Genomic DNA, 14,963 nt, shown 5'->3' on the forward strand with positions numbered 1-14,963 from the left:
TAAAAGGACCCTATTTACCAACAGCTTTATTTTTTAATTTAAAGTTAATTCAAATTGAAATGAGCCTTTTAACCCTTAATTAGGACCACGTTTTCTCTTAAAAGTCAACCACATTAGTCAACTGCAGACAAAATTCACTTTGCAATTGAAAAGCTACGTTCTTTCAACAGTAGCCACCATGGTTTACTAAATGCATTTGTTTTCCTTTCACTATGTAACTTCACCCATTCTCTGTATCAGCATAACTCAAACCCATCAATTACATCGTAGAGGGAAAGTGTGCTATGTGCTTTGGGAATGAGGCCAAGATTCTATCTGGAAGGTTTTTTTAATATTATTATTCATTGTATAGCTAGTACTCATAATACTCCCTATTTCACACTTTTTAAAAATTCTTTTCCAAAGCTGGTAGTTTATTTTACCCCACTACTGACCCATAGTATTCAGTTCCTTTTTTATTGTTACCTCTTTAAAAATACAGAATCAGCAGATTTCCAAAATATTTCTAATTCATCTATTACAAATTGGTATTATTTTGGCTTCCTTTTATTATTATATTGATATTTTTAGTACTTCTCAATAGAAAATTAGCATTTGGCAAGAACATCATTTTTGTTTAACTGTGGCCCATCCTGGGTTTTTTTTTTTTTTTTTCCAGTAAGTTTTGGGGTTTGCTTGGCAAATAAACTTGCTTACTTTCACTGACTGGGAACTTAAAATAGAGGAACTAAAAGCTAGATTAACAAGAAAAAGTAAAATAAAACCTCACTGCAGACAAATAGAAAGAAAATATCTCTTTTAAACTGTATTTTCAGTATCATGCTAGTTTTCTTTACTGTTAAAAGAGAAAAAAATCACATCTTCTTACATTTTAAAAAATTAAAAATAATTAATATCAATATTTTAATTTTTAAATGTATTCCTATAAGATTTCCCAGCTTCTCAATATTCTACTCAATCTAAAATATACATAAGAGGAAGAGCATAATGAAATGTAGTTTTATTATGCTATTGAGTAAGATTAAAATATAATAACAGAGAATTATTTGCTTGGTAGTGAATTTATCTTTCAATCTATCCAATCATGAAATCCACATGCGCTTTGAATACATAATACTCTGATACAGGTAAAACACTTCCAGGGCAAAAACCTGTCATTTCTTGACTTAAATGCATTTTTTTAAATCAGAAAATAACCTCTATCTTTTATATCTTGTTGCCCTATGTGATTTTGTAATTTCAATAGCTAATTTTAATACTTAAAGCAGGAATGAAAGTGAAAACACTTTTTAAAAGCTTATAGTGACTGAAGAGAAGATTTAGCTTTGCCATCAGGGACTAAGCTTAATCACTCAGAGCTTTTGTGTGATAGAAGTTTTATTACAGTGGAAAAGGACCAGAGAGAGCTTCTGACATAGATATCAGAAGGGGGATGGAGAGTGCCCCACTGGCTAGTCTAATTAAGAACTTACATAATTTTACCAGACCCACTCACAATATACATCTTAAATTAACAAGATTAGAACTAACAATAGAAAGGTCTTATCAGACCCATTCCCACAACATATGTTTCAAGAAAAGATTAATCAGTTCAGTTCATTTCAGTCGCTCAGTTGTGTCCCACTCTTTGCAACCCCATGAACTGCAACACGCCAGGCCTTCCTGTCCATCACCAACTCCTGGAGTTCACTCAAACTCATGTCCATTGAATCGGTAATCCCATCCAACCATCTCACCCTCTGTTATTCCCTTCTCCTTCCGCCTTCAATCTTTGCCAGCATCAGGGTCTTTTCAAATGAGTCACTCCTTTGCATCAGGTGGCCAAAGGAGTGGAGCTTTAGCTTCAACTTTAGTCCTTCCAGTGAATATTCAGGACTGATGTCCTTTAGGATAGACTGGTTGGATCTCCTTGCAGTCCAAGGGACTCTCAAGAGTCTTCTCCAACACCGCAGTTCAAAAGCATCAATTCTTCAGTGCTCAACTTTCTTTATGGTCCAACTCTCACAACCACACATAACTACTGGAAAAATCATAGCCTTACTAGATGGACACTTGTTTCCAAAGTAATGTCTCTGCTTTTTAATATGCTGTCTAGGTTGGTCATAATTTTTCTTCCAAGGTATAAGCGTCTTTTAATTTCAGGGCTACAGTGACCATCTGCAGTGATTTTGGAGCCCCCAAAAATAAAGTCTGTCACTGTTTCCCCATCTATTTGCCATGAAGTGATGGAAACAGATGCCATGATCTTAGTTTTCAGAATGTTGAGCTTTAAGCCAACTTTTTCACTCTCCTCTTTCACTTTCATCAAGAGACTCTTTAGTTCTTCTTCGCTTTCTGCCATAAGGATGGCATCATCTGCATATCTGAGGTTATTTATATTTCTCCTGGCACTCTTGATCCCAACTTGTGCTTCCTTCAGCCCAGCACTTCTCATAATATACTCTGCATATAACTTAAACAAGCAGGGTGACAATATACAGCCTTGAGATACTCCTTTCCTTATTTGGAACCAGTCTGCTGTTCCATGTCCAGTTCTAACTGTTGCTTCCTGACCTGCATACAGATTTCTCAGGAGGAAGGTCAGGTGTTGTGATACTCCCGTTCTCTTTCAGAATTTTCCACAGTTTGTGGTGATCCACACAGTCAAAGGCTTTGGTATAGTCAATAAAGCAGAAATAGATGTTTTTCTGGAACTCTCTTGCTTTTTAGATGATCCAGCAGATGTTGGCAATTTGATCATTGGTTCCTCTGCCTTTTCTAAAACAAGCTTGAACATCTGGAAGTTCACAGGTCATATACTGTTGAAGCCTGGCTTGGAGAATTTTGAGCATTACTTTACTAGCATGTGAGATGAGTGAGACTAGTCAGAAGGTTCTTGTTAAGAAGGAGAAACATATCCTGTAGCAAGATGCATTGTTATTATATAATCATTAGTACAGAGCTTAAACAAGAGTCCACAATGAAGTACTTGGATGCAATCTCAAAAACAACAGAATGATCTTTGTTCATTTCCAAGGTAAACCATTCAATATCACAGTAATGCAAGTCTATGCCCTAACCAGTAATGCTGAAGAAGCTGAAGTTGAAAGGTGCTATGAAGACCTACAAGACCTTCTAGAACTAACACCCCAAAAGATGTCCTTTTAATCATAGGGGACTGGAATGCAAAAGTAGGAAGTCAAGAAATACCTGGATTAACAGGCAAATTTGGCCTTGGACTACAAAATGAAGCAGGGCAAAGGCTAATAGGAGTTTTGCCAAGGAACACACTGGTCATAGCAAACACCCTCTTCTAACAACACACGAGAAGACTCTACACATGGACATCACCAGGTGGTCAATACCAAAATCATATTGATTATATTCTTTGCAGCCAAAGATGGGGAAGCTCTATAGAGTCAGAAAAAAACAAGACTGGGAGCTAACTGAGGCTCAGATCATGAACTCCTTATTGCCAAATTCAGACTTAAATTGAAGAAAGTAGGGAAAACCACTAGACCATTCAGGTATGACCTAAATCAAATCCCTTATAATTATACAGTGGAAGTAACAAATAGATTCAAGGGATTAGATCTGATATAGTGCATGAAGAACCATGGATGGAGATTCATGACATTGTACAAGAAGCAGTGATAAAGACGATACTCAAGAAAAAGAAATGCAAAAAGGCAAAATGGTTGTCTGAGAAGGCCTAACAAACAGCTGAGAAAAGAAAAGAAGCCATAGGCAAAGGAGAAAAGGAAAGATGTACCCATTTGAATGCAACCAAAGAAAAGCAAGGAGAGATAAGAAAGCCTTCCTCAGTGAACAATGCAAAGAAATAGAGGAAAATAGTAGAATGGGAAAGACTAGAGATCTCTTCAAGAAAATCAGAGATACCAAGGGAAATTTTTATGAAAAGATGGGCATGATAAAGAACAGAAACAGTATGGACCTGACAGAAGCAGAAGATATTAAGAGGTGGCAAGAATACACAGAAGAAGTGTACAAAAAAGATCTTAATGACCCAGATAATCACGATGGTGTGATCACTAACCTAGAGTCAGACATCCTGCAGTCCAAAGTCAAATGGGCCTTAAGAAGCATAACTATGAACAAAGCTAGTGGAGGTGATGGAATTTCAGTTGACATATTTTAAATCCTAAAATATGATTCTGTGAACATGCTGCACTCAATATGCCAGCAAATTTGGAAAACTCAGCAGTGGCCACAGGATTCGAAAAGACAACTAAGATCATGGCATTTGATCCCATCACTTTATGACAAATAGACTGGGAAACAATGGAAACAGTGACAGAGATTATTTTGGGGGGTTCCCAAATCACTGCAGATGGTGACTGCAGCCATGAAATTAAAAGATGCTTGCTTGCTCTGCTCCTTGGAAGAAAAGCTATGGCCAACCTAGACAGCATATTATAAAGCAGAGACATTACTTTGCCAACAAAGGTCCATCTAGTTAAAGCTAGTTTTTCCACTAGTCGTGTATAGATGCGAGAGTTAGACTATAAAGAAAGCAGAGCCCCAAAGAATTGATGCTTTTGAACTGTCGTGTTAGAGAAGATTCTTGAGAGTCTCTTGGACTGCATGGAAATCCAACCAGTCAATCCTAAAGGAAATCAGTCCTGAATATTCACTGGAAGGACTGTTGCTGAAGCTGAAAGTCCAATACTTTGGCCATCTTATGGGAAGAACTGACTCATTGGTAAAGACTCTGATACCGGGAAAGATTGAAGGCAGCAGAAGGGGATGACAGGATGAGATGGTTGGGTGGTATCTCCGATTCAATGGACATGAGTTTTAGTAAGCTCTGTGAGTTGGTGATGGACAGGGAAGCCTGGTGTGCTGAAATCTATGGGGTCGCACAGAGTTTGACACAACTGAGCAATTGAACTGAACAGAGCTTAAAGAAAAACATACCCTTGAGCAAGTTGGTTGTTTTGTTGCCTAATCATTAGTCTGGGCTTAAAGAAAGTTAGTCTTAAAGACTGTTATAACAACTCAGAGTTTAAGAAAAAACTTCTTATGTGACGAAGACAAAGCAATGTAGAAAAAGAGTTTATCCTTTTCTCCTCCTAGAGAGCCCTAGACCCCTTGGCCCGGGACCCGTTCCAGGCCCTCCTTGAGGGCCCCAGAATCCTTATTAACCTACCTAAGAATTAACTCTTTCACTTTGTTCTATTTTTTTTTTTCCTACCTGGGAAGTTCTAGGAATCCTACAAATTTTGGTATGTGAAGTATTAACCTTGTAAAGTGTCTCACCTGAAGAGGTTTTAGAAGATAGTTAACACCCATAATTTGATAATTAAAGAAATTGAAGTCCAGAGAGGACAACTGTTTGCAAGTTAATTATTTACTTAAAAATGCATTTCACCAACAGCTATACACTAGCTAGACACTATACACTATATGTATACAGCTATGCATATACAGCTATATGTATATACTATATGTATACAGCTATATGCTAGCTAGATAGGCAATACGCTAGACACTGGGCATTTAAAATGAGTAGTAAATCACTCTTGTCTACATATTGCTCAGAGTCTAACATGGGAACAGATAATAAATTACTAAAGATGGAATTTCCAACTTATTTTAGAAGAGGAAGTGACCATCCCAATTACCTCATCAAAATTGGAGACACCTGGTTGGTAACTTTGAGATAATACCTATTGAAAAGAAAAGACTAGATTAAAACCTACATTTCCTCTTTCCTAAGTCTAGTGGTCTTACTGAAAGATTGCTGAAAAGACCTTGAAGTGTTGGGATATAAAGGCATAAAATCAGGGAGTTTCTTGGTGAAAATAACTTAAAAATGTTGTGTTGCAAAGTGTCTTAGCACTTACACTCTAATTCTCAAGTGAGAAGACCTGTTTCTAAAACAATAGTGCCACGTGGAATTAATAGGTCTCCTTTTAAAGCCAGGATTGTGAATTTTATCACTGTGACTGGACACAATAGAGTGTCCAGGTCATCTTAGGAGATCAATACATGTTTGTTTTTAGAGTGTGAATAAATGAAATCCAAACATTATGTGAACAAGTCTGATTCCTGGTAAATCCATCATGATATCCAGTAGGATTTGAGGAGGTGCTACCTTCCATTTTTAATGATTAATTTAGTTTCATGGATCATCCTACTTTGCTTCATCAAAGACAAGGTTTCCTGCCCACAATTACCTAGTTCAAAAATTTCCATTACAACAAGGAGATCAAACATCTTTGGGACAGGAAAAAAAGAAGGTCAGCAGTTTGCCTCAACTTAAAAGATCTTACACTGTTTAATCACTCTTTGGTGTTTTACTACCCTGAGGCAGAAATCTATGAATAATTTTACCCATGTTTGCCTAACAAGAACATGCACTACTGGGTTATCTGAGGAAAAATGTAAATCAGGTTTCTGTCATTTTGGCAGCAGGCTTTGAATATGTGTATTTCCACTTCAGTTAAGTGTTACTTTAGTAGCTGGCCAACACAGAGAAGGCCTTAACTATACCACAGAAGTTTTTATTTTTTACTTTTTTAAATTTAAAACTTAAAGTTGGATAAATCTGAATTCATATTAATTTTTTACCATTAATTTACCATTAGTGTGTGTACTCTGTTTTTGATGTTACATAATAAGTTGACCAAGATATCCTTTAAATAAGAAAGGTAAATAAAACACATTAACATATCTACTTTCTTCTTTCCACTTCTTATTTCTACGTGGTGGCTCAGTGGTAAGGAATCCGCCTGCAATGCAATAGACACAGGTTCTTTCCTGGATTAGGAAGATCCCCTGGAGAAGGAAATGGCAACCCACTCCTGTATTCTTGCTTCGGAAATCCCATGGACAGAGGAGCCTAGCGAGCTACAGTCTGTGGGGTTGCAAAGAATCAGACAAAACTTAGTGACTAAACCACAACTATCACCACCACTTCTTACCTGGGTTTTATTTTTTTGAATACTGAACCTTCCAGTTTCTAAAGTAATACATAATGGGAGAAATGTGCACATCAATTTTACATTCAAGGAAGAGAAGGAGATACTTTTAAATTACTATCATTGTTTTCCCTACCATAAGCAAAGATAATAAAACATAAGTATTCATCCCCTTTAGAGGTCATTTCAAATTTTTCCATGAGGATTTAAGAATGAAGAAGGTTTGTTAGAAGGATTGGTATTCAAGCACAAGTTGATTTATTACAAGGGAGGGAAAAAGTTTGAAATAAGTATATTATATAAAGAATTTTCCCTTATATATTTAAAGATAATGGTTCTTACCAGTATAATAATTTTATTAGTGAATATAAACTTTTCAGTCATACTCTCAAATTTGCTGAACAACCTGAGTGAAGGATTTAGAGATTCTGTTTGTATCAAGAAAAGGAAAATTTAATTGTATGCCTCCCACATATTGTGGATCACCATGTTCTTAAAGTTGGCAGTCAACATCTGCCCTTTCATCAAAAGCACAATTGTTCATCTGCCCATAGTAATGTTACACTTCAATTAGATAGAAAATCCTGGAGAACAAGAGAACATCAGCCTTTCTGAAATGAGGTCTTACTAACACTATATGACAAAAGACTTGCACTTGTTTAACTAAATGTTTTGCATTATATTTTTTAGATGACTGTTCTCCAATGTCATACCACCAAGCCTAAATTGATCAGAAAATAATTTGCTTTAACGAATGATTTACATAAAATTAAAAGCAGATTTCTCTTGCTTGTTCAGACTATCATTGAATTTCTTTTATATTTTGGGCATGCTATTATTTCTGTTTGTGCTTCATTTGTTTATTCTGTAAAACAAGATTAATATCTACCTTGATTATTTCAATAGAAATGTTGTATGATTCAATTGAGATGGTACATTTGAAAGTTCTTCATAAAGAGAAAAAGTGTCTACATTTAGGTTGTTACTGTAGAACCTATCTTTGTACTCAGGATAGAGTTATCATTCAATGAATACCTGTAAATAGATGATTAAGTCCTATCACCTATTAAATCCAGATAGCTACCAAGTTCCAGAAGATGCAGAGTAGAGTCTGTTCCTTACTGTACCACCAAATATCCTGGATTTTCAGATGTAAAACACAGAGACTGACCATTGTGCTTTCTTAGGATCTTTAGTTCCATTAAGCTATGATTCCAGAGAAGGCAATGGCACCCTACTCCAGTACTCTTGCCTGGAAAATCCCATGGAAGGAGGAGCCTGGTAGGCTGCAGTCCATGGGGTCGTTAAGAATCAGACATGACTGAGCAACTTCATTTTCACTTTTCACTTTCATGCATTGGAGAAGGAAATGGCAACCCACTCCAGTGAGGGTTGGGGGAGCCTGGTGGGCTGCCATCCATGGGGTCACACAGAGTGGGACATGACTGAAGCGACTTAGCAGCAGTAGTAGCAAGCTATGATTCTGTGTAATTAATACATCTCAACTGAATTCTCTTTGTCTTTTTTATCATTTACAAATGCTTTCTGCTGCAAGAAAAAGAAAACTTGACCATAGTGACAACAAACAGGGTGTTACTTTTCAGACATTATAAGAAATCTTGAATTGGTGCTTGCTTGGTCGGCAAAAGCAGTGTATACATCTCCCTAAGTTTCTTGGCCTATAACTTAGTGTCTCCTGTAACCATTATGCCCGTAATCAAAATTAGAATAATGTAGATTGAGTGGTTTCAGTGTATCTGAATCATCTTGCTAGAAAAGAAACTGAAAATTTCTTTAGATTTCTGTTTGTATCTCTTTAGCCATCTCTTTGGCCATAACTTTGGCCATCCACTCCAATTTGCAATGAAATCTGAGTTAGGGAGTACTTGGCAGAATGCAGTTCTGAACAAAATCAGGATTCTATTTACAAGCAGAAAAAGAATCGGGATACTGAGTACCTAACCAACAGTGCCGACCATGTTCCTCTACTTAAGAGTTTATCTTTTCATGTTAATCCATTTGTGTATTTAATCATGCTACTTATAGACCAACTCCTACTGTCTTTTCATAATCTTTCTCAAATAGGATTTCTTCTGTGTATTTCTTCCAACAGCTCAATCAGAATGAAATACTTGCTCCAGGTGGCCTGTGTTCTGTAAATGTCTGTTACCTGTGTTCACATAGCAAAGGCATTTTGGGGATGGACAAAATTAGGGATATTAATATCTTCAAGACTAAGAAGGAGCCTGAACAAAAGTTGATGACTGACAGATATTTATTGAACTGCATTGGCTCAGATGGTAAAGCATCTACCTGCAATTCAGGAGTCCTAGGTTTCATCCCTGGGGTGGGAATATCCCCTGGACAAAGGAATGGCACCCCAGTCCAGGATTCTTGCCTGGAGAATTCCATGGACAGAGGAACCAGGTGGGTTACAGTCCATGGGATCACAAAGAGTCAGACGTGACTGAGCAACTAACACATATTACCTACCCTACTTTTACTGTTCTCATCTCCAAGGTTATTATTTACTCAAAATTAGATCAAGTCTGGTTATTAGCTCAAGTTATATTCTTAACTTTTAGGCTTAATAACTAGCTACTTTCAATACTACCAGAAATTCTGTGTTGTGGTGCTGTAGCTAACAAGTGATTATATGACTGTCTTGTCTTTTCTTTAAGTATCATATACATAGCCATTTATAATATTAACAAAAAATGATTGTTTAGTGAATACCTTTATGCTAAATGTTGTAAAAACCATAAAAGACTCAAACAAAAACAAAGAGATAAATTTACAAGCAAACAAAATAACAAAGTACCTTGGAACACTGCAACTTAATCTTTTAGAGACTCAGCAATGCCCTCTTGCAAATTAAAAGGCACTCAGTGATGAGCTAAATTGAAACCAGAAGTTAAATGCATGGTTTGTTTAGACTTTGTATCATTTCCCCCTGAGGCAATATGACACGAGATATGCAGGGGACCTTCCTAATCAGTGTTTAAGGACAATGTTCAAAGTTTAAAATCCTAATCTAAGTTTGGTTAAGGCTTCTTTTGTGGTTCAGCTGGTAAAGAATCTGCCTGCAATGTGGGAGACCTGGGTTTGATCCCTGGGTTGGGAAGATCCCCTGGAGAAGGGAAAGGCTACCCACTCCAGTATTCTGGCCTGGAGAATCCCATGGACTGTACAGTCCATGGGATAGCAAAGGGTTGGACACAACTGAGCAACTTTCACTTCACATACTCAAGTTTGGTTAGGGTAATAGAATTTGAGTGGCTCTCAATATAGAACCAAAAGTTATTCAATTTAATGTAATATGATCCTAGAGCAGCCATTCTTAGTAGGAATTTGAAATCAGTAACACTAGATTAATGATTACTGTCATTTTGTTGTTTGTTGTTTAATTGGTAAGTTATGTCTGACCCCATGGACTGTAGCCGGCCAGGCTTCTCTGTCCATGGGATTCTCCAAGCAAGAATACTGGAGTAGGTTGCCATTTCCTCTCCAGGGGATTTTCTCTACCCAAGGACTATTATTTTAAGTTAATCTAATTTTTTGCCTTGTCAATGTATTTTCCTCAGCAGTGCTATCTCCCAAGAAGTGTTCAATAGGAAGATACACTATTATACAGTGTGTTATCTTTCGATATGCATTTAGTGATTATAAAAGTTAAGATTTATTCTTACAGGTTTTATTTAAATGTAAATAACCTCTTATTCACAATATAAAGTTGATATTAACAATTTGGAATTCAATCATAATGATAGTCTATAGGGTCTATTCTCTAAGTGCTTTAAGCCATCAAATCTCAGTGTAGCTTTGAAATTGAGTTTTAGAGACTTAAGAAATTACTGGCTTCCAAAGATAATCTAGAAGAAATTAAAGCTAAAGATCCTGAATTTCTTATTCAAAGAAATGTCAAGGGATTTTTGTTAGGATTTTCGCTATGATTTCAGTTCTCACTGTAATTATGAAAATGGACCAAATGAAACAGTACATTTTAAATTTTATATCAGATTAAATGAAAATACTATAATGGAGACATTTCTGTAAAAGTTGTAAATAGATGGTGAATTCTAAATGGGCAGCTGAAATCAATATCTGGTAACCAATTCATTGAACTAAAAAAAAAAAGAAAGAAAGAAAGACACATCATTCAGAGATACTACCAGGAAGAAAGATAACATGATTATTTTAAAAAGCTTTAATCTAGTAAATACTCACATGTATATTAGTTTAAATAGAAATTATACCTCTCTATGTATTTGAGATACAAATAAGGAAATATATTAAAATCTTTATCTTAGACCATTACCAGAGAAGTTAAGGAATGACACTGTCAAGAGAGAACAAAAATGTCATTGCTCAGGAGATCCATATATAAAGAACCTTAAAATATAGACAAGCCATGATTTCTTCCTTCAGTTTACAATTCATGAGAAGAAAATTGTTTACACATAAACTGATTAGAAAACAAGTGGGTATGTAATGCAGTGCTAGCTGCAGAGCAGAGACTGTGCACATTGCATCATGTTTAAAAAGGAAATGGCTGCATGATGACATGGCTTTGCTTTATATTCTCCACAAATGGTCCAATGCCAAGTAAAGCTGTGAAAACATGAACTGGAAATTTCATCCCACTCTAGTGCCAAAATAATCTAACTCTTGTGGGTTTTTTTCCCCCCCTTACCACTTGGTGCAAATACAAACATATACATGGAGAAACTATATTGGGCCACATGATTTGCTTCTGTGATTTCTGGGAGGAAAAAAAAAATGGATTTTATTCATGATAAATGCATGCCCTAGCCTCCTGAAATCTGTGTGATGTATTTTCAAGGATACACTTTCCAATTTATCACAGAATTTTAAAAGAGTCATTTTGTTTGTAGCTTGTCAACCAGGTTTCTACAAGGCTTCAGATGGTAATATGAAGTGTGCTAAGTGTCCACCTCACAGTTCTACTCACGAAGACGGTTCAGTGAACTGCAGGTGTGAAAATAATTACTTCCGAGCAGACAAAGACCCTCCATCCATGGCTTGTACCCGTGAGTAGTTTTGCTGCAACCCATGCCTCCATGTTTGCTTTATTTACTTTTTTCTTCTTGTTATTGTATTTTTTGTTTTTAGCATTTGGCCCATTTCCTTCTGTTGTCCATGTGCAAATTAAAAGCTTTCTCTGCTTCACTCTCCATGCTTGGCTCACCACAAATGCAACATTTATCACACAGAATGAATTCGTTTTTAAATCACTTTCTACAACAGGACCCCTAGAAAGAAAAAAAAAATCTATATCTTGTTTTAGATCTTGCATTATTTTGATAGGGTAGGGGAGGTTATAGGCATGGGATTTGTGTTTTTACTTTTCTATTCCCTCTTGTTATGTGTTGGTCATAGGTCACAGGGAAAAAGAACTAAGATTTATAAAACTAATACTAAGGTTTTCATAACTATTCACAAGGGCATTGAATTTAGTGGTAGATTCCTTCCTTGGACTTTGTGAATGCATCTTCAACCTGGAGTCCAAACTCCCCCATTTATAGAGTGGGGAGGACAGTCCTCTGGAATCCATGTGTCTATAATCTCCTGGATCCTCTAAGGACGAATTAAAAGTATAAAATAAAAGACAAGATGGTTATTTACCTCTTTCAGTTCCATTGTAAATTATCTATTTCCCTTGTAGTAGAAAACCAATGTGAGGCTCATTAATCTTTGTTGAACTACTTTGCAGGACCTCCGTCTGCACCGAGAAATGTGATATCTAATATAAACGAGACCTCGGTTATCCTGGACTGGAGTTGGCCCCTGGACACAGGAGGCCGGAAAGATGTTACCTTCAACATCATATGTAAAAAATGTGGGTGGAATGTCAAACAGTGTGAGCCGTGCAGTCCAAATGTCCGCTTCCTCCCTCGGCAGTTTGGGCTCACCAACACCACGGTGACAGTGACAGACCTCCTGGCACACACTAACTACACCTTTGAGATCGATGCCGTTAACGGGGTGTCAGAGCTGAGCTCACCACCCAGACAGTTTGCTGCAGTCAGCATCACAACTAACCAGGCTGGTGAGTACATGCTGGGCGCTCCCTCTTTTGCCATCTCAGAGCCAAGTAACAGTTTCAACAGAAAAGAGTGGAAGAAAGGGCAGGCGAAAAAAAATGTGAAAAGGATATTCTCTTCTATCACTTTTGGACAGTTATGGTACATTAACTAGCTCAATTTCATTCTTCAAAGTGAAAATAAATCACATTTGTTAGATAATTTTAAACTAGTATAATCCACCGCTTAACACTTTGAAAGCTTTTTAAATATTTGGGGCTCTGGAGATAGTACTTATGGGGCTCCTTGCAACATTTCCATATTTTCAAGAATTAAACAGAACATTGGCTCAAGCTTGGAAAAGCATATACAGGATATTTATAGCTATAAATATCTTTACCTTAGTTATAATTTTATCAGATCTGTGTATAGTTGATCAGTTATTTTATGCTTCCCAGAATCTCTGAGTAGTATAGCTCAGACAGTTAAAACTCTCTGATTAATTAAAAAGAAGAAAATAAATCCATTTTATTTAATAGGCACAATTTGTATCTTAAAATTAAAAATATGGAATTTGAGGAGAAACTTTTAAAAAGAGATCTTGCTGGAAAACAGTTTTAATCACTGATATAAAAAATTTCCAGGTATATATTTTCTTGGTGATTTCACCAACTATCTTTTCCTCTGACATTCTTTTCCTAATCAAAAAGAAAAGCTATATTGCCCGATCGTAAGCAAAAGGCCTTTAATGTAGAATGGAAAAATTAAGCACACAGAGGTCTCACTTTTTCCTTACATTCACAACATTTCTCTTTTATTTACAGTTAGTAAATCCTGTAAATTTACTCTTAATCTTCGATCACTCTTTAAATCTTTGATCACTCGTTAAATCTTCTTTTTGTGATTGTATTTATTATGTTTTTTTTTTAACAGTTTGGTGTCCAGAACTGTTGATGGGGTTTTAGTTGCGATTCTCTGAAACATATAGAAGAGATACACTTTGTAGAGTATACAGAGACTTACCAGTGATATCCCTTTAAAATAAGGCAATCATTTTTCAAAGATGATAACTAGGATGAATGAATAAAATGAAATCAACAAAGCTTGTGCAAAATTAAGCTGATAGATATTTATCGTGCATAACTGTTGCTATAAGATAGCATAATTAGAGATACATTTCAAGCAATTCAATTCAGAGGTATTATTGTATAATTTTTATGCAAACAAAGAAACACCAGAGCCAAAAAGGGGGAAAAGGAAGAAAAAGGGTGGCACTCTGATGATGCTTCAACCAGAACTACAGACCCTCATGTCTGCTCCCAGGGGCGCTCTCCCTGAGCTGGAAGTTAGGATTGAATGTAAACTCAGCTTCTTTTCTGCATTTGGTTTAAATTATGGAAGTCCCCCAGCTCTCAAGAAAGATTTGTTCTTTGCTTTGAAGATATGAATACTGAATGTCAGAAGGAAAGGGAAAGGAAAGATGACTACATTTTATCAGCTAGAAGAGGTCTTAGAGCAGCCAGATAACTAGCCGGGGAACTCATCACTTTCTTTCACTTGTCTGACTCAGGGAATTTAGTTAAACTACCAAAGTACAAAAGTAGTATATCATCAGGATTAATATCCAGCAAGTATGCACGAGTATGATTTTGCTGGTGGGTAAAATTGTGTACTTATTTCCACACTGGTTAAAAGCAAGTACAGTTACTTCTGTAGGTGAGCATAGAAATGTACTGTACTTGTTAATTCCTCAAGTACCCTGAGAAGGCCCCTAAACCCAATATATAAGGTCCCCCTTTTCTTCCCCCATAATCTAGCAATGAAGGGATAAATCTTGGCATTAGAGGCACTTCTATATCAGTACCTCAGTCCCCCTTCTTTCTCTCCCTTAATGCAGCAACCAAAATGATAAATCCTTGCATCACAGGGGTCTTTAGATCCCCGTGCTGGAATTCTTCCAACTTGAAGGCTCCATGTCCCTGCCATGCCAGTTTAT

General features: G+C 36.5%; 1 protein-coding gene across 2 annotated transcripts in view; it reads left to right on the forward strand.

Moving 5' to 3' along the window:
• EPHA3 (EPH receptor A3) overlaps window positions 1–14,963 on the forward strand; it is a 411,324-nt gene that overhangs the window by 258,255 nt on the left and 138,106 nt on the right. For both annotated transcript variants that reach the window (XM_005201183.5, NM_001206113.1), the window contains exons 4-5: window positions 11,819–11,974; window positions 12,658–12,993. In XM_005201183.5, coding sequence (XP_005201240.1) covers window positions 11,819–11,974; window positions 12,658–12,993 — 492 coding nt within the window. The remainder of the gene's footprint in view (window positions 1–11,818; window positions 11,975–12,657; window positions 12,994–14,963) is intronic.

The sequence above is a fragment of the Bos taurus genome, chromosome 1 (genome assembly GCF_002263795.3).
Source record: "Bos taurus isolate L1 Dominette 01449 registration number 42190680 breed Hereford chromosome 1, ARS-UCD2.0, whole genome shotgun sequence".
Taxonomy (NCBI): Eukaryota; Metazoa; Chordata; class Mammalia; order Artiodactyla; family Bovidae; genus Bos; species Bos taurus.